The 25,007-nt window shown below is 43.5% G+C and overlaps 1 protein-coding gene across 1 annotated transcript in view; it reads right to left on the reverse strand.

Annotated features, from left to right (window-relative positions):
- Positions 1–2,447: 2,447 nt before the first annotated feature.
- The window catches only part of LOC144071684 (synaptic vesicle glycoprotein 2B-like), a 34,898-nt gene continuing 12,338 nt past the window's right edge, over positions 2,448–25,007 (reverse strand). The window contains exons 4-15 of the mRNA XM_077597000.1: positions 18,026–18,206; positions 14,255–14,406; positions 14,030–14,163; positions 13,389–13,478; positions 11,696–11,809; positions 11,073–11,161; positions 10,912–10,987; positions 10,617–10,705; positions 8,332–8,465; positions 5,835–6,032; positions 5,129–5,288; positions 2,448–2,908 (exon numbers count right to left, since the gene is read on the reverse strand). Coding sequence (XP_077453126.1) covers positions 2,725–2,908; positions 5,129–5,288; positions 5,835–6,032; positions 8,332–8,465; positions 10,617–10,705; positions 10,912–10,987; positions 11,073–11,161; positions 11,696–11,809; positions 13,389–13,478; positions 14,030–14,163; positions 14,255–14,406; positions 18,026–18,206 — 1,601 coding nt within the window. The 3' untranslated portion in view covers positions 2,448–2,724. The remainder of the gene's footprint in view (positions 2,909–5,128; positions 5,289–5,834; positions 6,033–8,331; positions 8,466–10,616; positions 10,706–10,911; positions 10,988–11,072; positions 11,162–11,695; positions 11,810–13,388; positions 13,479–14,029; positions 14,164–14,254; positions 14,407–18,025; positions 18,207–25,007) is intronic.

Genomic DNA, 25,007 nt, shown 5'->3' on the forward strand with positions numbered 1-25,007 from the left:
ATAAAAAATATTTTTGTGTCTCTTATTAATCAAATTCTCAAAGACTTAATACAAAACAGAACACCCATAAGTTTACATACAATGAACGTGTTTGTTTTACTCAATGAATTAATAAACCCAGTTCGAATACTGCAAACATTGGACAATTTTCCTTTAATGGTCCGACGAGTCATTGCCACCAATACACAAATGTAATAAACAGAAATCAAGTCAAACCATAAACCACCAATGAAATGAAAGACAACAATTTCAATCACCAGCACTTCGAACAAACGGTGGACTTTGCTGCCACTTTTCCCAGTAACACATAATGACAGAGAAATTAACAATATGATAAAACATATATATATATATATTACTATTTAATTGTCGTTAGCAGTTTGGTTAATGATATCAAGAAGAGAACATGAGATAAACTCAAAATTTCCTGGTTTGCCCCACACAAACTGTTGTTTTATTTGCCATACAACTTCAATTATGATGATTGTGGGTTTAGACATCAATCAGCAGAAAAAAAGACTTTTCAAAGCACAATAGTAAAATATGACAGCCAGTAAACATCAAAATAAAAACAAAAACAAATGAAAATTGAGAACCAAAAGAGAATTTGCACTTCATTGGCTCGCTTACTGTACGCATAACAACATTATGGAATCTCTTAAAGGGATCACAATTTTGTTAAGATTCTATAGTACTGGACTGAAACGTTTTTTTAGCTTCAATTCTTTCTAGTCTTTTGTCCTGTATTGCCTTGTCTTTAACATTAACCTGCACAAGGGACTAACGATGGAAATTAGCCTTCGGCTATGATCTTACATATTTACATCTATATGTTCATTAACATGAACATATATATGTTCATTGATATGTATTAGATTAGAATTTTATTTCATCCCGTATTCGGGAAATTTCCTTGCTTGCAGACAGACACACAAGACATTGTAGACCTAGATAAAAAAAATATTATATTTATATATATAATATAATATTATATATATATATATATATATATATATATATATATATGTAGACCTAGATAAAAATATTTTATGTTATATTTATATATATATATTTTATATATATATATAATATTATATATATATAAATATAAAATATAAAATATTATTATATATTTTATATTTATATCTTATATATATACATATATATTTTTTTTTTATCTAGGTCTACAATGTCTTGTGTGTCTGTCTTGCTACTGCAACCAAGGAAATTTCCCGAATACGGAATATATATTAACTTAATTCAATATGCAAAGCTGCGTAATGAAGATTTTAAACCAACTGCAGTATTACTTGCATGGTTTTTTAAAGCTAATGTACAGGATGTTCACCAACATTTAACTAGATCCGATTATCAGAGACATTAAATAACATGATACATTATTTTTTTAAACCCCAAAAGAGATCTTTAAACTAGCTGTTCTTTTTCTTTGGAAAAAAGCTGAGTAAATGGAAGATAAGATGTAAGTCATACACTGAGAAATCATGATTTCGAATACACATATGCCAGATGAAAACATTTTTAAAGGTACACATGTTGACAGACTTAAACAAGAGCTATCATTAGACAAACATGCAGTTAGTCACTTACACAACCAATTGTGGCACAAAACCACTTACAATAATGACAGTTTATGTAAACACCAAATTCCTGAGAAAAAAAAATCCAACACTTTACTCCTTCACATACGTAGTGTTCTCGTGTGTTTATGTGTTCATTAACTGAAGAAACTTCTCGGAATACAATAACCACATGCCTGCAAACAGAAATCAGTGACCCTCTTGATAATTTAGACACAAATATGTTAGGGACTTCTCAAATACAGTTCTATTAAATGTTCTACCTTTATAAAGATAGATCTGCTATTTTTTATTGAAACAATTAGAGATGACGGCCCGGCGGGTTGAGTGGTTAGCACGTCGGCATCATAGCTCTGGGATCCTGGGTTCAAATCCAGGTCGGTCCACCTGTGTGAAATTTGCATGTTGCCCTAAGTGGGTTTTCTCTGGGTACTCCGGTTTCCTCTCTCATTCCAAAGACATGCATGGTAGGCTGATTAGACACTCTAAATTGCCCCTAGGTATGATTGTGAGAGTGAGTGGCTGTCTGGCTCCTCGTGCCCTGCGATTGGCTGGCCACCGATTCACATTGTCCCCCGTCTCTGGCCCAAAGTCAGCTGGGATAGGCTCCAGCACCCCTCATGACCCTAGTGAGGATAACGGGATACCACGCCGCCATATATATAGAAGAATATTCCTCAACAATTACATCTAATTGATTGTATATATATATATATATATATATATATATATATATATATATATATATATATATATATATATATATATATATATATATATATATATATATATATATATATATATATATATATATATATATATATATATATATATATATATATATAAAAGACAATCAATTAGATGTAATTGTAGAGGAATATTCTTTGCACGCTATCTCCATGCCTGATCTTTGAAACAAACTCAATATATCTTATCTGAACACAGGCTTATCACGCTCTCAAAACACATTGTCAACATAATAAGTAAACATCAAAACATGGCATTTTATATTTGATAAGTGTTAGTTGTTTCCATTCCGGCTTTGGAAAGAAAAGTGCAGTGAAAGTCAATCAGTGCTGCAAAGACTTCACCATTTAGCAAATTCAGGATGTCTTAAACGTTGTCTTTACTGGAGAATTTTCTCCCGCGTATCAGGCAATCTGAGGGCAACCATACCGCCACAGACCAATGCAGCGAAGGACAGCAAGATGGGGATGGCTTTGGTAATGCCCACAAAACTGGCAAAGATTGAGCTGCCAAGAACTGCTGCAAGTTTACAGAAAGCATTCAGGACGCCAAATGCAGTTGCCCTGGAATACAGACAAATGCAAGCAGATTTTTTATAATCTTAAAATAGTGTCAGGTTATCCATTAGACATCCATAAAAGTATGGAGAAAGAAAGAGGTAAGACAAGCTGTATTCTTTTAATGCAAACAGTATCTGCAAAAATAAAATACAAGGCAGCAATTTAAAGACATTAGTCTTGTCTGGACTTGTTTTTGTTCTTGAAACTTTGTCAGCCGGCAGATCAGAAGGTTTAAGGTAAGCTTAAGGTGAGCGAAAAACTGAAAATTCTGTCTCAAGTTCACCAAATTCCTGAAATTGTTTTTCAAACTCCCACAGTAATCCTGCAATTTTGTGTTTGGACCGTTTCACATCCGCATCATGTGTCTCAGACAGGGGAAATGAGCAGGGTCGCCACTTGCGTTTCCCACAAAGTCAGCTTCAACTTAAATGCATGTATTTTGTCAAAAAACTGTTTTCTGGCCTTGCAACATTTTGTTCAGACTGTTCAAGTGTTCAGTAATATCTACCAACAATGCAAGGTCCCGTAGCCATTCCTGGGATTGTAATTTCGCCACCGGTTTTCTTTTTTCTCCATGTACTGTCTGATTTCCTCACGTAGATCAAAGAATTGCCTCAGGTTAATCATCTCACTTCAGTGTGGTATGGCAGGCTGTGTGTAATGTTGCTGTCGCTAAGAAGGGTGTCACACTGACGATGGTTTAGACCTCTGGATCGGATGAGATTTACAGTGAGAAAAACCACCTCCATGACGTGGTCCATTTTCAAGGACTTACAATCCAATGCCTCCTGGTGCAAAATACAGTGAAATGTCCAGAAACAATCTCCTCCATTAAGGACTTTTACTTTCTCTCTGAACTTTGTAAGGACACCTGCTTTCTATCCGATCATGGATAGTGCGCCGTCTGTCGCCATGCTGACAGTGTGGGACCAGTCCACTCCAACTCTGTCCAGTGCAGCAACGACAGACCCGAAAATGTCCTCGGCTGTTGTGGTGTCCATCAAAGGCACCAACTCAACAAACTCTTCAGTAACAGTCAATGTCTCATCAACTCCACGAATAAATATGGCCAGTTGTGCCATATCCATGATGTCATGCAATAAATGACATGACTCTGTGTTTCTATTGGCTGTCAAAATCTGTCCATAGTTCCGAAATCCTCTCTGCTCTAATGTTCCTTGTCTGGCTAATATTAGCAAAAGCTTGTCGGTTCTCGGGACATACAAGTTCTGCCTTCATCATGCATCTTTTAACAAAGTCACCGTTAGAATACGAGGGTGGCCCCGCAGCTGAGTCGTTAGCGCGTCGGCCTCACAGCGGCGGTCCTGGGTTCAAAATCCAGGTCGGTCGACCTGTGTGGAGTTTGCATGCGTGGGTTTTCTCCGGATGTACTTCAGTTTCGTCCCACATTCCAAAGACATGCATGGTATGCTTATTGGACACTTTAAATTGTGCCTGGGAATGTGTGAGAGTTGTACGTCTCCTCATTCCCTGCGATTGGCTGGCCACCGATTCAGGGTGTCCCCTGCCTCTGGCCTGGAATCAGCTGGGATAGGCTCCAGCACCCCCCACGATCCTAGTGAGGATAAAGCGGTTCAGAAAATGAAATGAAGAAAAAAAACGTCGGAATATGGATTTGATTCTAATGCTATTTCACTGGCAATTAGGTCGCTGGCTTTTAGAGCAGCTTCACTGACTTCTCGGTTTCGGATGAAAGTTGACTGCTGTTTACTGGGGGTTTCAGTAAATAAATAGGACGTGGTCCATTTTTCTTGGAAAATTCTACACTATCATTTTTGCGAAGGAGGGTGTAGCGGGCAGGTAGAAATCAGGGTAGAAACAACGTCATAACAAGCAGCAGATAGCGTAAAACAGTGCACCTCTAGCATTACAAAAATTAATGTCTTGTACATTTTTTCACTTTCAAATGATCCTGTGGACCTGATCAAACCTCCTTGCGGCCCGGTTCCGGCCCGGTTCCGGCCCGTATGCCGTATGTTTGAAACCCCTGGTTTAAACAGGTTTTATTCGATGATGATAAAATCAGAAAATTGAATGATATCATTCATTATTTGTATCTCATCTTAGAGAAGGCATTAAACATAAATATAAATAAGCTGCAACTCATGCAATACATTCACACATAAATTTATGTTGGCATTAATGTATACGCTCATCTCAAATGACGTAATAGCGCGTGTAGAACAACCGTTTTGGATGTACCTTTTAGAAGCAGGATACAGCTCTACTGTCACCACCTCGATACCGTTCCATGCAGCCACACTGACGCCACAGAAGAGACACTGCAGAGCGATAATTGCCGACTGGCTGAAGCTTAAAAAGAGGAAGAAGGTGCATCCTGCTGAGACCAGCATGGAGCCACCTGAGGAGGAGGCCAATTAAAAAAGGAAATTCCATTGCTGAAAAAAGTATGAATACTTTTACAACACACATAAGGCTTTAAGGATAGGCTTTTTTTCTTATCTTTTGAATGGGAAAAAAATAATATCACTTACAAACACAGCCATTTTTGTAACATTAATTAACCCTGCAAAATAAATACTAATGGACCCGGAAAAAAAGGCCATGGGACAATGAATATTACAGACATCACAAGAAAGGAATGGTAATTTGGTATATTAGCATTTGATTCGGTTAGATAAAATGTCTGTCCGGATTAAGGGTAACCACTTCTAAAAAAATCCTCTTCTAGAAAATGAAAATCTGTCTTGTCAGTTTAATTAACAAGATAATTTCTGCTGTGATGCAGTTGATACGTGTTGTCTGTCCATTAAATAAATATATTTTTTTAAAAGCTTAAAGCATAAGACATTTCAACTTTGTCAACAGAATATCAAATTTCACTGAATCTACAAGGTACAACAATGCAATACGATAAAAACCAGAAACAAAGTGAAATACACATCACCTATAATTTTGACTCTGCCAATCTTCTCCATGAAAAGGGCGGAGATGATGTTGCCAGGCAACACGGCCAAACTTCCAAGAAAACTGACCAGATATACGAGTACATCATTCTCTTCACCACTGTCCAAGTGGCAGCCACGTTTGTCATGTTCAAAGGTGTTGTTTTCCATTTTACAGTCAATGAACTTCTCCTTTAGATCTATATAGACAGCAAAGAGCATCGTAGATAAATGAGTTTCCAGGTGTTGTCCCTTTTTGTTGGAACAGCTTCAGGAAGTGAAAGAGAATAAATTGTGGGTATCCTCCACTGGCTTTACAAGTCATATACAGTTTTGAATCCACACTACATGTTTTCCTTTATGAAGTAACTCCCAAGAGTATGAATCTAAGGCTCTATTTACATTGTAGTGTGTGATGTCCATTTTTAATTTTGTTCTTCACGATTTTTTTGTCTAACTGTTCATATTGCAACAACAAATGTGAGTCATAGGCGAAATAAACTCTTCAGTTAGGTTAAGTTAAGACGGATGTGGAAAAAAGATGTCACACATCGCCATGTGTTTACAGAAGCACAATAAATATGGTGCCTTCGACAGATTTCAGTTTTGATACATTTGTGGCATGTCTGTCAACTTTGTGCATCATTTTCTTAACCTGATCGTTTCATATTTGGTATCACGAAAACACAAGTGTGTTCCGCGCCTTCAGCTGCCGTTACCTCACCCCCCTCCCTGTCATTTGTTTTGCTAAACAGTGACCTTTAAAACCTCCAGACTACCGAGGGACTGTGCGGTAACCTCAGTCTCAGTCTGCAGAAGGTCCCCACCTTGTGGACTTCCTGTGTGTGGCTCCAGTTTTTTACCTAGGTCTACAATGTCTTGTGTCTGTCTTGCTCCTGCAACCCAGAAATTTCTCGAATACGGGATGGAATAAAGTTCTAATAAAAAAAAAAATCAAAATCTAATGTGTAAGATTTACGTGTGTGTTCATTCTGCAGAATCCTCTCATACATATCCAATTTTATTTATATCTATAGAGCAGTAGAGCTTAACCTTGTTGGAGATACCGAACCCTAGCAGTTTCATATGCGCATTCACCGAACGCTATTTTGGTGTAAAATAAAAAGATTTTTTTCAAATTCAAGATATATAAATTCCTCGCAGCACTGATTGGCCAAGCAATGTCACGTGATCCTCTGCAGCCAGTGATGGTCAAGCGGGGCATGTTATCACGAATAGACATGATGAGTTGATGCGTCTTGACCTCCGTGGCAGAGGCTCCACCGAACCCCTGAGACCAACTCACCGAACCCCTCGGGTTTGATCGAACCCAGGTTAAGAACCACTGCTATAGAGTATCTCACATTAGTGAATACATACACCCCTCTAGTTTCTGCATTTTTTTTATTACAGTGATACCTCGAGATACGAGCCTAATTAGTTCCGGGACTGAGCTCTAATGTCGATTTACTCGTAACTCGAATGAACATTTCCCATAGGACTGAACTAAAAACAAATTAATTCGTTCCAACCATCTGAAAAAACCCACTAAAAACAGGATATTGGATTAGAAAAACATTTTTATTTGTTCTAATTCGCCATCTATTAACAAAGTAACAAATAACTAGTGGTTTAATAGTACTGAAATGTGTTTAATAGTACTAAAATTAGACGGATTTCGCGGAGGGGAGAGAGAGAGGGACAGAGATAGGAGGACTTTTTGCAAGGCATCGCGCTCGTAACATAACATAAACAAATTTAAATCAACTTGGATTACGATGCAGACACACTCAAAAATAAGTTGTATCCAATCTAACCTTACACTAAACTTCTAATTTTGTTTTAAATTTTGATACCTTTCTTCTCCCGGGTTGGCTTTATTTGCCCCGCCTCCTCCCTGACTTTTAGATGCAACCTATCATGGGTTGTTTGCTTTCATCTTCCCTTCAAAATATGATGCACACAAATGTCCTCACAATAGGATAACACACGACCACTTGCCAACTTGCCCGGGAAGTAGTACTCCTCTCGTATTAGCGAACAAGCTCCGCCATTCGCACTGACTAACGGGGAAAAAAACACGGAAAAATGCAACGCTCCGCCCAGTGCTCGTAGAGACATTACGCGAGGGAGTTGCGACCAGAAAGACAGTGCCCATTATGTTCTTATGAGCACCCTCTCGCGTCCGCTGTATGCTCGTATATCAAAATTTGTCTCGTGTCTCAAGATAAATATTTGCCCGAAATTTTTCTCATATCTCAAATTGCTCGTATGTCGGGGGACTCATATGTCGAGGTATGACTGTGTATCTTTTTCTTCTGGAACCAACTCATTTTATAAGTACTGTACTATTGCTTTTTTGACGACTGTTTTCCGTCACACCTAGCGTCGCCACCCCAATGGATGATTTCTTTTTACTAACTTGAACCATACCACTGAGTAAACATGCCAGTCAAACCACTGAACCGCACCAACATGTGCTTCATCACCTGAACCTACCTGTATGAATGAAGACTGTGTTTCGTATGGTGCAGTTCTCAAACACTGTGTCAGTGGACTTGATATCCTCAAAGAGACAGTCTTCAAACAAAGAGTCCTCAAACTTCACAGACTTCAGTTCTATTTTGATGAACCTATGATTATGGGATGGAACACAGAGACAATAGACAAAGGAAACATGGACTTGGACTTCTATTGCTGGTGTATTGCAAAATATGCAGAATGGCCCCAGTAATACATAGCAGTCAATCCTAGCTGGGTTGTACTGCTATGCAAACAAGTTTTGTCGAATGTGTTGACATGAATGCCATACAGTGCTTACATGTATGCATACATGTTGAGCTTCATGGCAGTATCATATTTCAAGTGGAAAACTTGTTATTGTATTAATGAGAAGTCCCATTCTGTCACTTTTAATTATGCAATAGCATAGAAGTCAGGTAATATACAGTAGTAGGAGCTGACACATACTGTATACCAAAAAAATATTTCATTAAATATAATAACGTAAATATGATTTACAAGTAACAGCATCCAAAAAAAACTAATGTTTGAATTTAGAAATGTATGATAGTATGCAGTTTGTGTTTACATATTGAAGAAAATGACTGACATTTAGTGATGTAAAGCCTAAAGAATTGAATTGATTACTGATTTTGTGTCTATTCAAGAAAAGCACGTGAGCTGAGACAAAGGAAAAATATTTTCTTGCAATAAATCAGAGATGCAGCACTCAATTTATCAGTTTATGCAGATGTTTTGGCACAGATTAGAACATTTAATTAACCAAATTAAGGCATGCAAATTATGAATGCGAATGGTTTTCTGTCTCTGTGTGCCATACGACTGACTGGCGATCACTTTAAGGTGTAGTCCACCTTTTGCCCTAAGTCAGGCAGGATAGGCTCCAGCACCCCACGACCCTGACAAGGATAAGCGAAGTTGAACATGATTAAAAATAAATATAAGGCCAGGACTTTATGTTTTGTTTAATTAACGTTAGCAGGGCATAAAATGTCTTTGCACCTTTCAACATAACGCTGTGATTTCACATTCATTAGGAATAGTATTTTTACCCTTCTCCAGCTTGGCGCTATATTTATAATCTCAAGAGCAGCCAAGTATGAAACCTATATTACAAGGATTCACCCGATATGATGACATTTCAATTCCAAGTAGACAAGATGGGTACAATCTACTTGAATTGCTAAACATTCTTATGCCAGACTCAGACAACACAATTTTTTGGGGTTACTATGTCACCCATGGAAGTAACAGACAAAGTGTCCTATTACAAGAAATGGTGTCATGAAGTTAAAGGCATTTAGCCTATAAAAAGAACTCAAGTGCAAAATATCAAATACACATATACTATGTTGTTCAATATATTCTTTTCTATACAGTGAGTCACACTAATATTTACCCATGTACTATATTTTATTACTAATTAAGAGTTTTAATTAAAGCATCAGCAACAGAACCACAAATTTCAGTTAATCTTTGTACCCTGCGAATGGCAGGGTGTTCCTTGCCTAGTGCCGGGTAGTTAGCTTGGATAGGCTCCAGCACCCCCGTGACCCTTGTGAGCATAAGCGGTCCAGGAGAAAAATGAATGAATGAATGCTTGAAGGTTTTACCGTGCAACACATTCGTGCAAACTGTAACTGAAACACATATGACTCACAAATATCAGCAGCTAAGAGAGTTATTCAACTGCACCAGGTCTTCGTTTAACCTCATATTTTTATTTATTATTTGATGACTGAATTATTAATTTACTATTATGCAGTCCTTTCCTATACACCACTATTTTTGTTGCTTTCTCTTCAATTTAACACAGGGTTTAAAACACTAAGGCTTACCAGAAAATATTTTTTGGATCAGTGGTTGTTCAATAAGGCTCTGTTGCATTAATCCACAGTTTATTGACCTATTTTAAATACACTGCACAAAGAGTCAGAATCAATCAAGTGATGCTTATGCAAACCTCCTGAGATTTATTAGCTGCACATTTTGAGCTTTTGGTCATTAGTATGTGCAAAGGCAAAATGATTAATCATACATTATACCTAATGATTCATATGCAGCACAACATGCGCTTTGTGGTGACAATAAATGTAATAATGATATCTAATGCCTTAACCCTTGAATCTTGTAAAAAATGTTGCACAATGCTCTTCAACTTAGAAGAGAGTTTATCAAGAACACATAAATACACATGTCGTTTTGATTTTTTTTCCGTACAATCACTGATTAGGACTGTGGAGAAAGTGAGTAGCACCTACTTGTCATGGATGTATTCCCCTTCTTTATGGACTTGGTTTTCTAAAGAAAAGTTGAAATGGAAGTTGTCCACTTTCTCTCTATGGAATACCTGAAGACAACAAGATTGTAGGCCAGATAGAAATATTCATGAACTGCTTTATCATTGTTACACAATGAAATTGGCCATGTGTGGTTTACAAGTCTGGGGACAAAATTCTCATTTCACAGTCAGTACACCCTAAAAAAATACTTTGGTACCTAATAAAAATATCTTCTATTGTATGTCCTACTTATTACTTCAATGAAACTGCTTACTTTTACTCTTGATTCATACTCTTCATTTTGGAGGTGCTTGATCATGTCGGGGAACCACACAGATAGGCCGTAATAGCTGTGACAAAAGAAAAGAAACAAGAAAAAAATGGGTGTGAATTGCTTCTTAAAATACAATAATTGTGGGCACATTGGAAGCAAACCTGAAAGCCATGCAGAACCAAATAATGGCCATGAAGAGTGTTGCAAACCTCAGCTCAGCAGAAAAGAGAGATGCCACATTCTTTAACACCTGGGCCCAAAGCACAAATACTTATCAAAAATCATTTTTAAAAAGTTTCTTTTTTTCTAACGTTCCATTTATCTGCCCAATTTTATTTTCTGCTTATGTCAGTCTTCGTGGTGAGAGATGAATCAATAAAATCGTATAACAATAGCTCCGAAATTGCTCACCACCAATTTTGGATCCAAGTAAAACTTACATGCTCTTGTCATGCTAATGACATTATTATACTAAGGATGGACGTCAACCAAAGCTTAATCAAACCATGTGAAAGAGTTATTGTTAATTTTTCATTCTATTTTAAAGGAATGAATAGACTATGAAATTAATTTGTGCAACTCCAGTTTTATACCTAGGTCTACACTGTCTTCTGTGTCTGTGCTTGCTACTGCAACCAAGGAAATTTCCCGAATACGGGGTGAAATAAAGTTCTAATCCAATCTGAACTTTACAAGACAAACATACAAAGGGCATTTCAATCACTACCCTATGTCAAATATTAAAGTATATGCAGATGAGATGCATAAAGTGTGATGTACATACCAGTTTACAGAGTGTGAGTGAGCGGACAAGCCAGCGTTGTACAACTGTTCCTGTAGCACTTTGAATTTCAATTAACTCATCCTCAGCTGTTTTTGGAGCCTTAATATGGGTCACCTAAATAGGATCAAAGGAAACGTGTATACTTATCTGATCATTAATATATTTTAGTCATTGCAGATAGTAATGCCACTTAAATTCAAGGCGATACCAGTTACCACAAATTCCTAAGCATATTTTTGAAGTCGTACATCTTTTCTTCTTTGCCACATTTCTGTGGCAAATTACATTTAAATGTGATCATACCTAAAGTAATCCTGAGCGTGTTCATAGCCTGATACAATTTTTCCACTAAAAAGGATTCAGTTTCATTATTATTATTCCTGCAGTACCCCCTCTCTGTCTCATTTTCTGAACCGCTTTATCATCATTGGGGTTGCAGGGGGGGCTGGAGCTTATATTAGCTGATTCCAGGCAAGAGGCAGGGGACACCCTGGATCTGTGGCCAGTCAATCACAAGGCACAAGGAGACGGACAACCATGCACAGTCACACTCATACTTAGGGGCAATTTAAAGTGTCCAATCACCCATGCTTGTTTTTGGAATGTGGGAGGAAACCGGAGTACCCACGCAGACCCGTGGAGAACATGCAAACTCCACACAGGTGGAGGTGACCTGGACTTGAACCCAGGATCCCAGAGCTGCGAGGCCGATGCCCTAACCACTCGCTCCACCGGGCCGCCCACTCCTCCAGACCCATTTTTTAAAAAACATAATTAAAATGCTTTATTTTGCAGAAAGGTCAGATGACACAGTTTATTCATTCATTCATTCAGTCTTTCATCATCCTTACCACCCATCCTCGAAAGGGTTGTGGGGTTGCTGGAGCCCAACCCAACTGTCTTTGGGCAAAAGGCAGACTACACCCTACACTGGTCGCCATCCAGTCGTAGGGCACACAGAGACAGACAACCACTCTCACTGCCACCGAGTGGGAATCGAACCCAGACTGCCCGCACCAAAGTCAGGCGGAAGAACCACTGCACCGTCAGTTAAAAACAATTAAAGTAAGAAATAGCTATAGAGAGGCAAATCAATTGATAAGAAGCACTTGATATATTACTGTGTATTTGAACAGTAATAGTAGTTACGAACATGCTTAAGTAAAAAATAGTGTTTTTAGGCCAGATTTAAAGATTTCAAATGCATAACACTAGGTACCTAATGAATGTAGATCTATAATACGCGACAGTAATAGTTAAAATATGTTTATTCTTTTACACCAGTGAACATTCTTATGTCAAGTGAGCAGAATATTAAAAATATGTTCTTGATGGTGTGGAGACTGGGAAATAATGCAGAGTAGTTAATAACTGGTGACTATGAAATGAACAGTAATTTGCATCCCACAGGTTAACGGCTTGAACTCAAACCTCCAGTAGACACGAAAGGTCATGCCGTAGTGCTCTGGGTTCATGCCAGATCAGGACCCATTGGGACCATTGAGGTTTTATTTACAATTTGTGGAAACTGGTTGTACTATATGCTTTCTATCTCTTTGCTTAAAACCAGCAATTTGTTACCATGTTGCTGCAAAAAAATGAATATCTACACAGAGATCATATTTTCAGTGTGGGATCTTTAAAATTGATTTTGAGTAAAGTATTCTGGGTATTGTGTATAACATGTACTCACAGTGAAGACTTTTTCTGGCTGTCCTTTGGCTCTCCAATTGGTGTCATGGACCTGCTTTAGAATCATCCATGCTTCATCATGCTTGGCATTCTGCTCAAGAAACAAAATCAGCTTCGTGACTATATATATAATCATCTCATTTTCTGAACCACTTTATCCACCTTAGGGTCACGGGGGGTGGTGGAGGGGGATACCCTAAATCGGTGGGCAGCCGATCGCAGGGCACAAGGAGACGGACAACCATGCACACTCACACCCATACCTAGGGGCAATTTTTTCCAATCAGTCTACCATGCATGTTTTTGGAATGTGGGATGAAACCGGAGTACCCGGAGGAAACTCACACTGAACATGCAAACTCCACACAGGTGGACCGACCTGGACTTGAACCCAGGACCCCAGAGCTGTGAGGCACTAACCATATAGTATAAACTATATATATGCACAATAAAATGTTCATTGTTTGTGAATCAATACAAGAAAGACAGAATAAATGTCAATTAATTATATATTTCTTGTGATTTGTCATGAAAATTGCATTGCTGGATAATAAATGAATGTTAAAAAAAAACACTAAATACCAACATGAATGTAAAGACAACCACATTGTGCATAAATCCCAAATGTTGATGCAGTCTCACCTCAAGCAAGAAGCGAGGACTTTCAGGCATGAATGTTAATCCGATCAGTGCAGCAATAGCAGGAAGAGCTGCAACCAGGACAAATAACCTCCAACTGTGGAACTGGAACTCAGTGCCCATGCTGAAACCCCAACCTAAAGACAAACCGCAAACTCAAAATTAATCTTAAAGTGATACAATAAATTGGATGTGATATACAATTTTATGGAAATATTAGGATCCCACCATATCTGGGAATAATTCCCCAGGCCGTGAAAGATGCATAAATCCCACCAATCATCCAGAACATACACAACCAGGACAGATGCTCTCCTCGTTTGTCCATCTGGAGGAACTCAGAGAAGTACGAGTAGACTATAGGAACTGTGCCACCGATACTGGAAAAACAGAGACTGTATTTATAAGAGACGTTTGCTTTCAACCAGAATTGTCACGTAACTAGTTCATAGAAATATGAATACAATGTCATAGAAACAAATTGTGATTACAAATAATGGGAAAAAAATAAATTATAATGACCTGTCCCTATCAGTCATTAAATGACAAAGACTAAAATCCATACATATTGCATATGTTCATTCGTTCACTTTTTCATCTTCTGAACTTCTTATACAGACAAGGATTTTGGGGGTGCTGGAGCCTATCCCCTCATACTTCCAATCACAACTAAGGAAAATTTGGAGTCTTCAATATAGACACAACCATTAATGCACACATTCATACTCACGGACAATTTGGAGTAGTCAATCAACGTGTTTTTAGGATAAGGGAAGAAACTGGACTACCCAGAGAAAACTTACGCAGGTACAGGAATCTTTACATCACCATGCCCAAATTTTTATTTTTGTTGTAGCACTTTTCACTTTCATATTTTCGTTAGTATTGTTTGGATTAAACAGGTGTATATTCGGTCCTTTAGTTTGATATTAATATAAAAGAATAACAATTAAAAAAAAGATTATCTCTAGCAGTATGATGAGTAATAGCTTAGTTGCATATATGGGGTTTCTCCAGGTATTCTGGTAAGTTAATTAAATACTACAAATTCTTCTCAGTGTTGTTTGTGAGTGTGATCATTTGTCTATGTATGACCTGTGATTGGCTGCCCACAGTCAGCTGGGATTGGCCACAGCCATGTGAACCACATGAGGATAAGCAGTTTTGAAAATGAGTTAATGAATGATTTTCTCAATGATCTGTTACTCTTAGGTATGGTTTCTTTCAGGTTTTGTTGGGAGTTTGATGTTTGGGCTTTTTCCCCTGTGTGACCTGTCCTTGTGATTACCCATTGAGTTCATTTGCTGTTTCCCCGCCCCTGGTGTCTCTCCTGCTCACTGCTTCTCATGCCACTGATGTGTTTCTCATTGCCTCATCAACCCAAGTCTGTATATTTAAACCCTGTGTATTGGTGAGTTCTTGTTGGATCGTCTGGTGTTAATGCGTAATGGTGACTTCTATTCCAAAACCTGTCATAAAATATAAGTATGTATTTGTAAGCATTCCAGGGGGTAATTCAACTCTCAGCCACAGTTTTGAGAAAATAAATGGATGAAATGGTAGTAATACTAGAGAAGTAGTCTGAACATAACAGAATTTCAGTGAAAAACAAAAATAAACACCCAAAAGTCAGTCTGCAAAAGCTAAACACAAGAACCGAAAACGTCTTGAACAGTTTATGTATTAAAAAGTACTCATGTATCACCTCAAGCAGTTCTATATTTAGTGCCAAACTGCACATTCGTACTACCACATGGCGGTATTACACGCTTATGACATGGTTATTACACATATTCAATGACACAGGACATGGCTGACAACCTACGCCGAAGAGACATTTTTTGATCTGGTGCAGGTTTATTGTGGATGGATATATTTGTGTTATGCCGTGACCTGATTTCTAAGCGCGCAAATCCCAGTGGAGTTGTATTATTCTGAGCTTAGCCGTTGTGCTTTGTCCCAGCAATAAAACACCAGACTGCATACAGCCAGCTGTACATGAATTATAACATGTTCATGGCGTTAGGAAGACATAAAATGTTAGCAAAGGGAATTTTCAACACAACAAAAGCCACTCATTCAGTTAAATCCTAACTAAAGAAAATATATTATTATTTTGCATGTATTATTATTGCAAAATTTTGATTGTTGCAGCAATGGTTGGATATCATTGCCTTAGAAAAAAAGGCCTCTTGCTAAAAATCTAACTTCATACAACTGTTCTATATCTGTTATTGATCAGGTGCTCTGTTAAAATGTCCTACTTGTGCGAAACGTCCTACTGGAGGTGAATTTGATGGCCAAAGTAGTACGGTGCTCTTTCAGCTTGTTTTGTATAGGTGCATAAAGAGTCTCATCTCATCTTTGTCTTCATTAGGGTCGCATGGGGTGCTGGAGCCAATCCCAGCTGTCTCCGGGCCAGAGGCGAGGGACACCCTGAATCAGTGGCCAGCCGATTGCAGGGCACAAGGAGATCGACAACCATGCACACCCACACTCATACCTAGGAACAATTTAGAGTGTCCAATCAGCCTACCATGCATGTTTTTTGGAATGTGGGAGGAAACCGGAGTACCCGGAGAGAACATGCAAACTCCACTCAGATGGACATGAGCTGAGACCTGTGAAGCCGACGCGCTAACCACACGCACCACCGGGCCGCCCGTGCTTAAAGAGTGAACGTACAAAAAAATACTTAGAGTAGAAATATCAAACAATACGGTATTAATACACTCATTCATTTTCCGAAACGCTTATCCTCACAAGGGCCGTGGATGGTTCTGGAGCCTATCCCAGCTAACTATGGTCACCAGTCGGGGCCAGGAACATTGTCAGGGACCAATACCACCCTGGTTACAACCTGTTCCAGCTGCTGCCCTCTGTCAGACGCTACAGGTCTCACAAAGCACGGACAAATAGACTTAAGGACAGTTTTTTTCCCACAGCCATCAGGACTCTGAACTTGCGTTAGCACGACACACAATCCCTTTTGTGCAATAACTTCGGGGTGTGCAATAACAATGTGCAATATCTTAGACTGTGCAATATTTTAGAATTTTCCTAGCCGGGATGTGACTTTTTATACTTTTATATTACTATTTATGTTTTTTTTACTGGGAAAAGGCACTTTGTGAAGTAGCATCACCAATTTCGTTATACGCAGCTGTGTATGATGACAATAAAGGGTTTTGATTTGATTTTGAACACCCTGAATTGGTGGCCAGCCAATCACATCGGGGCATAAGAAGACGGACAACCATTGACACTCACACTCATACCTAGAGTGTTCAACCAGCCTACCATGCATGTTTTATGGACAAAGGGGAAAACCCACGCAATCCCGGGGAGAACTTGGAACTCCACACAGCGAGGACCCATCTAGTGTCCCAGGACTCTGAGGCCGACATATCATAATCTGAGACCGGGTGGCAACCCGTCTACTGTGTACCTTCCATCATGCTTGAATTCAGATGGCACATGTCTAATGAGTAAAGGTGTTATGGATGGAAATTACAGAAAAATTCAGCCTTTAGTTTAACAACCCATGTTCTAAAATTATTTCATACCTATCGAGACTTGCTTCCATTGGTAAGTGCACCGGCGGACGTGTACACACATCAGTTAAAAGCGGCAAATACGAACTATTCTCATTTTTATTGAGTGTTATTTTACTTTTTTATTGTGTCCAAAAACTTTTGGCACACTTTTCTTTAATAGCTTTTTAAAATTGTGCATTTTCTTTTGGTAGCTTTTAAGCAGACTGTTGATTTGTTGAACAAAATTAGTCACATAATGACAGCTTCCCGGGCTTGCATGGGTTCCTTCCCACATCCCAAAAACATGCAGAGTAGGCTGGTTGAACACTCTAAATTGCCCCTTGTTATGAGTGTAAGCGTGGATGGTTGTCTGTCTCCTCGTGCCCTGTGATTGGTTGGCCACCGATTCAGGTGTGAACCCTTGTGACGATAGGCGGTTAAGAAAGTTAGATGCGTGAGTTACCCGATGCCTGAGAGGAGCCTGAAGAAGAGGAAGAAGCCATAGCTCTGTGCCAAGGAGGACAGGGAGACAAAGGTACAGTCTATAGCTAACGCCACAACTAAGCAGCGTCGGCGGCCAACTTTGTCAGCAAGACAGCCCCATATGAATGCTCCCACCATCATACTCAGGAAGACAATCAGACCTGCAGAGAAGAACAGATAGATTATACCTTTAATTACTTTGTGTCACGTTTTGTTAGGGTTTTGGGTGGAGGTGTGTTTGTGTGTGTTTTCCTTGTGTATGCTGTCTGGGTGATTGTTGTGTGCGTTTTGCCCCTTGTGTCCCTACGGACTTCCTTTTCCTCTTGTACCCAGTTGAGTGTATTTTGTACTCAGCGCCTGTCTGTGTATTTAAACGAGTGTTTTGTGGCGTGGAAGTATGACCAAGTGTCTTCTATTTTGTGCTTGCCTGTACGGGATTTTGTGAGTACTGATGCCTCTTCATTCGGTGTGTGCCTTCCCCATTTAGTTGTTATTTTGGTAACTGTCCCAGTTTTTGTATACCTATTTTCCATTAAAAGTCCTAAGTTGTTCACGAGGACTTCTGTTGCCTTTTCCTGTCTCCCGCATCTTGGGTTCTACTTCGCTGCACACCAGAGGCAGTCATTACACTTTGTAGCAACATGTCATTTAAGACGATACCTAATTTATGACGAAACATTTACCACAGATCTGAGCTAAGTATTTTACAAGGTATGTAGTATTACTGTACATAAATAGTAATTGTAAATTGATTTATACTTGAATATCACCTTTCCACCTTCCCGGCACTCAAAATACTTTGTCACTATCTCGTTATTCGCCTACTGATGACACACCATCAGGAGCAATATTGGGTTCAGACACAAGGTCACCAGGGCGGGTAATTGAACCTGCAACCCCGGGGTTGGGTTTGGGAATGACAATCACTGAGCTGTGCCACCCTATTTATCTATTAGATACTATATAGAGAATATAGTGCATATTAGGGGTAGTGTGCAACAATTAAACACATTAATAGTGATTATTAACACAACTTCCTTGTCATAATTCTTAATCACGTTATTGTAGACAAAATCCGTTCATTCATACATTTTCTGAACCACTTTATCCTCACTAGGGTCACGGTGGGTGCTGGAGCCTATCCCAGCTGACTTCGGGACAAAGGCGGAGGACACCCTGAATCGGTGGCCAGGCAATCGCAATCATGCTCACACTCATACCTAGGGGCAATTTAAAGTGTCCAATCTGCCTACCATGCATGTTTTGGAATGTGAGAGGGAACCAGAGTACACAGAGAAAACCCACACAAATGAACGAAGGGAAGGTTGACTTTTTTTGTCAGTATTTCCTGTTGCTAGTGGTTTTGCAAATTACCAGCTTCTTCCCATTTTGCTTTCGAATTGAAACCAAATGAAAATAGTTAAATGGTGTTGCTAATTTGCATAACCGTCTCATCACCTCCTTTTGAAGCCCTGTACAATTGAATAAGAAATGAAAGAAAATGTCTTTTTTTCATTTATCCAATAGCCACTTTGACACAAAAAGTATATAGAATATGTATATGAAATGTGAGCATGAGACCACCTGGCCACCTGTATCTCTGTCTTTTTATACCTCACTCTGCCGTTCTATAATTATCGCCTGTCTACCTTTAATGACTATTTTGAAATTCACCTCTGCACCATTTTTGGTTAAGCATGCCGCATTCGTGTGAAGACAAATTCCATCAACCAATCTTTGGACTGCATATTTGCTAACCCATGGATTAGGAGTAATTGATGAAAACCACGGTCCATAGAAGATATGTTGCATCAGCTAGGGTTGCTAATGAAAGTGGTGCAAGTCTGGCTGATAGAGCGATCCTAGATTCCTTCTTGCACAAATAAACTGTGATCTCAAGGTTGATAACTGGGTCAAGCGGGGCACTTGTCTCATGTGAAGGAGATCTCAAAATTTCCTTCAATGACTCAAAGATCGCATGTAAATATTTCCCTCCATCCATTTGTTATATAATGCTAAATGGAACACACTACAAGTGTGCAGATGGCTATACAACAGGGGGGAGTTCTGGGTGTGACTATTCATTAATATACATTTTGATCCCTTTTTTTACTGCATATCAAGATTTTGGGACCGAGTCCTGTATATGAAAATACATAAGAACATACAAAGGAAAGTGTAAGTGGCTTGACTGGTTTAAAAAATATTAAATGGTTCGCAATGTCTGCACTGCAGCACTTTCTATCCTCCACCCATAATTCTTAATGTCACTCCTCCCTTTCCCTTCTCCTGTCCACTGCTTGGGTATTCATTCACACACTCTAAATCTGTCTCCCTGTCTGCATTTTACCACTATTCATTTTTCTTATTCCTCTTCCCACAGTTCTGCAAAAGTCTAACATTCAAGTAGGTACTTTCACTAAAAGTTGACTAAATTCTCTGTGATTTCCTTCTTTCAGATTGGTGATACAAATGTCTGGTGTTTAAACCTAACAACTTTAACAACAAAAGACACGATACAGCAACAGCAATATATTTTATTCAGTTCATCATTAGATAAGATTAGATTAGATAACTTTATTCATCCCGTATTCGGGAAATTGACTCATGTACTTTAGTGATGATATTGATTGGATAACTAAAATGCAGATCATATGAGCTCTGTAACTAACGCTAATGTAACTGCTCCACATCTGTTTTGGCCATTTACAAAATGCTAAAAATAAATAGGTTGTTTCGACCTCCCAGACCTCATACATTACATCAGTGCTTCTCAATAATTTTCTGCTGAATGTTAGTCTTGATTGTTGTCTTTAAATATTGGACACTCCTGGTGTGCCACAGTTGGTTGGTGAAAGGTCACAGAATATGAAATTTATTCTGTGAGGGAATGATATAACTAGTGTTATGATTTTTTTCCCCAATAATTAGAAAAACAATGTATAATAATAATGATGAGAAAGAATAGTAAGAGAGAGCTTCGATCCAAGATGGCGGCGCGCACGGGTGCAGCGGCTCTTTGCTCTCCAGTCACCAATTTCGTTATACGCAGCTGTGTATGATGATAATAAAGGCTTTTGATTTTGATATTTACTGTTTTTTTAATGAAGAGCTTAGTTACCTGTTTGTACATTTGTTATTTCTATTAATAACATGATGCTTAATCTAACAATTCATGATTTGATTTTCATCATTGCCTTTGAGAGAAAATTTGTGTTTTTCAGCTCTGCTGTGATCTTATTCACAGTAGGACCTGGATACAAATTGTTATGATCACGCTGCGTCCCAGGGTCGTCGCAGCGCGATCGGGGGTATCTGTTACGGTCGCGCCGCGTCGTGTGACGCGACCGTGGAAGTAGGTCGACCCAAATGCAGGAGGCTGGAGAGGACGAGGCATTAGCGTGATAACGAGTCCTTTAATGCATCAACCAAAACGTGGAAAACAAACGTGGCCGCATGCGGCGCGCATACGGACAGAGGCAACAGAATGGCAACAGCATAACGACCGCTAGCTACCGCTAACAACAGTCAATGGTGGTCATCGACAGTGAACGATAGAGAACGATCCGGCGACGTGTGATGACGCGTCGCTTACTTAAATACAGGAACCGAAAGTAATCAATGGATTGGCTACAGCCGGTACGTGTCGACGGCAACCCAGGAGGGCCAAAAGGGCCACTCCTGACAGTACCTCCCCCCTAAGGGACGGATTCCAGACGCCCCAAAGCCAAATGTCCATGAAAAGCGGAAAAGCAGCCAGGGAGGGCGGGCGGGAACTGTACACTTGGTCCGGGGGGCGTCCGCGCCAGCCCGTGAAGCAACGAGAGGTTGGCCGGTCCGGCGGGCGTCCGCGCCAGCCCGTGAAGCAATGGGAGAGTGGCCGGTTCGGCGGGCGTCCGCGCCGGCCAGAGACGAGGCGAAGACGTGGTCGGTCCGGCGGGCGTCCGCGCCGGCCGGTGACGAGGCGTGGGCATGGTCGGTCCGGCGGCCGTCCGCGCCGGCCGATGACGAGGCGTGGGCATGGTCGGTCCGGCGGGCGTCCGCGCCGGCCGATGACGAGGCGTGGGCATGGTCGGTCCGGCGGCCGTCCGCGCCGGCCGATGACGAGGCGTGGGCAGGGTCGGTCCGGCGGGTGTCCGCGCCGGCCGATGACGAGACGTAGGAGAGGCCTCTCCAGCAGACCTCGGCGCCTGGAGAGGAGTGGGAGCAGCCGGTCCAGCGGGCCTCCCCGCTGGTGCTTTAGGTGCTGGCCAAGCCCCCTGCCCTTAACAGACAACGGAACTTTAGCATGGTCGTCGGGTACCTTACCCTGGCTGTTCGGGGGGTCGCCTGCCCCCTCGGTCGGGAGGGCAGGAGGGTCACTCTCACCGTCGCCGGCCCCCTCGTCCAGGGGCACCGGAGGGTCACTCTCGCCGTCGCCGGCCCCCTCGTCCAGGGGCGCCGGAGGGTCCCTCTCGCCGTCGCCGGCCCCCTCGTCCAGGGGCGCCGGAGGGTCCCTCTCGCCCTCGCCGGCCCCCTCGTCCAGGGGCACCGGAGGGTCCCTCTCTCCCTCGCCGGCCCCCTCGTCCAGGGGCGCCGGAGAGTCCCTCTCTCCCTCGCCGGCCCCCTCGTCCAGGGGCGCCGGAGAGTCCCTCTCTCCCTCGCCGGCCCCCTCGTCCAGGGGCACCGGAGAGTCCCTCTCTCCCTCGCCGGCCCCCTCGTCCAGGGGCGCCGGAGAGTCCCTCTCTCCCTCGCCGGCCCCCTCGTCCAGGGGCGCCGGAGAGTCCCTCTCTCCCTCGCCGGCCCCCTCGTCCAGGGGCGCCGGAGAGTCCCTCTCTCCCTCGCCGGCCCCCTCGTCCAGGGGCGCCGGAGAGTCCCTCTCTCCCTCGCCGGCCCCCTCGTCCAGGGGCGCCGGAGAGTCCCTCTCTCCCTCGCCGGCCCCCTCGTCCAGGGGCGCCGGAGAGTCCCTCTCTCCCTCGCCGGCCCCCTCGTCCAGGGGCGCCGGAGAGTCCCTCTCTCCCTCGCCGGCCCCCTCGTCCAGGGGCGCTGGAGAGTCCCTCTCTCCCTCGCCGGCCCCCTCGTCCAGGGGCGCCGGAGAGTCCCTCTCTCCCTCGCCGGCCCCCTCGTCCAGGGGCGCCGGAGAGTCCCTCTCTCCCTCGCCGGCCCCCTCGTCCAGGGGCGCCAGAGAGTCGCTCTTGCCTTCGCCGAACCCCTCGTCCAGGGGCCCCGGCGCGTCGCCGCCACTTCCGGGCGGGCAAGAGCTGGGCGGGAGAGAGCAGGGCGGGAGAGAGCAGGGCGGGAGAGAGCAGGGCGGGAGAGAGCAGGGCGGGAGAGAGCAGGGCGGGAGAGAGCAGGGCGGGAGAGAGCAGGGCGGGAGAGAGCAGGGCGGGAGAGAGCAGGGCGGGAGAGGGCTGGGCGGGAGAGGGCTGGGCGGGAGAGGGCTGGGCGGGAGAGAGCTGGGCGGGAGAGGGCTGGGCTCGAGGAAATCAGCCGGGGTGAGGCGGAAACCGGGCCGGCCGAAACCGGCAAGGATGTAATTTATCAGTCTGGGACTTGGCATACTGGAACTCGGCAGAACGGAGCTCGGCAGAACGGAGCTCGGCAGAACGGAGCTCGGCAGAACGGAGCTCGGCAGAACGGAGCTCGGCAGAACGGAGCTCGGCAGAACGGAGCTCGGCAGAACGGAGCTCGGCAGAACGGAGCTCGGCAGAACGGAGCTCGGCAGAACGGAGCTCGGCAGAACGGAGCTCGGCAGAACGGAGCTCGGCAGAACGGAGCTCGGCAGACCCGCCGGGACCGGAAGCCTGGTTCGTGGCTTCGGCACGGGTGCGACTGGCGGCCCCGGTGGCAATGGGAGTATTGTGCGTGGCTTGGGCACGGGAATCTGCGGAGCTGGGAGCGGCGTGGTCGGCCGCGGAGCTGGGAGCGGCGTGGTCGGCCGCGGAGCTGGGAGCGGCGTGGTCGGCCGCGGAGCTGGGAGCGGCGTGGTCGGCCGCGGAGCTGGGAGCGGCGTGGTCGGCCGCGGAGCTGGGAGCGGCGTGGTCGGCCGCGGAGCTGGGAGCGGCGTGGTCGGCCGCGGAGCTGGGAGCGGCGTGGTCGGCCGCGGAGCTGGGAGCGGCGTGGTCGGCCGCGGAGCCGGGAGCGGCGTGGTCGGCCGCGGAGCCGGGAGCGGCGTGGTCGGCCGCGGAGCCGGGAGCGGCGTGGTCGGCCGCGGAGCCGGGAGCGGCGTGGTCGGCCGCGGAGCCGGGAGCGGCGTGGTCGGCCGCGGAGCCGGGAGCGGCGTGGTCGGCCGCGGAGCCGGGAGCGGCGTGGTCGGCCGCGGAGCCGGGAGCGGCGTGGTCGGCCGCGGAGCCGGGAGCGGCGTGGTCGGCCGCGGAGCCGGGAGCGGCGTGGTCGGCCGCGGAGCCGGGAGCGGCGTGGTCGGCCGAGGAGCCGGGAGCGGCGTGGTCGGCCGCGGAGCTGGGAGCGGCGTGGTCGGCCGAGGAGCTGGGAGCGGCGTGGTCGGCCGAGGAGCTTGGTCCGGGGCTCGAGCATCCAGGCCCTCCCTCTGCTTCTCCCTGCGACGTGGCGCTCGCCGCCGCCTCCGGGAGGGCGTCACAGCATGCCGGCCACCACGTGGTGGCCCATCGTAGCTGGCCAGCCAACCAGGTGAAAGACTTCGCTGCTGCGCCTCCCCAAAAAAACAAGACGGGCGGTGTTCGAAACTCCTACCGGAGCCCCCCCGCCGGCCGCCACGCGGTGGTCCTGTGTAGATGGCCCGCGGACCTGGCAGATGCTGGGCGGGGTAATCCATGTCTGAGTAGTCGGAGGGGAAAATGCGATCCTTCTCCAGTGGGGCGTAACGTTCAGCGTCTTTAGTTGGAGCGTATCGGATTCCGTATCGGCTAAGAAAATAGCCGTCCCAGACCGAATCTCCAGCATCCAACTCACTTAGCCGCTGGCCGTCCTCCTCTTCAGAAAGGTCGGAGTCCCAATATCCAGCA

This window comes from Stigmatopora argus, chromosome 3, assembly GCF_051989625.1.
Source record: "Stigmatopora argus isolate UIUO_Sarg chromosome 3, RoL_Sarg_1.0, whole genome shotgun sequence".
NCBI classification, from domain to species: domain Eukaryota; kingdom Metazoa; phylum Chordata; class Actinopteri; order Syngnathiformes; family Syngnathidae; genus Stigmatopora; species Stigmatopora argus.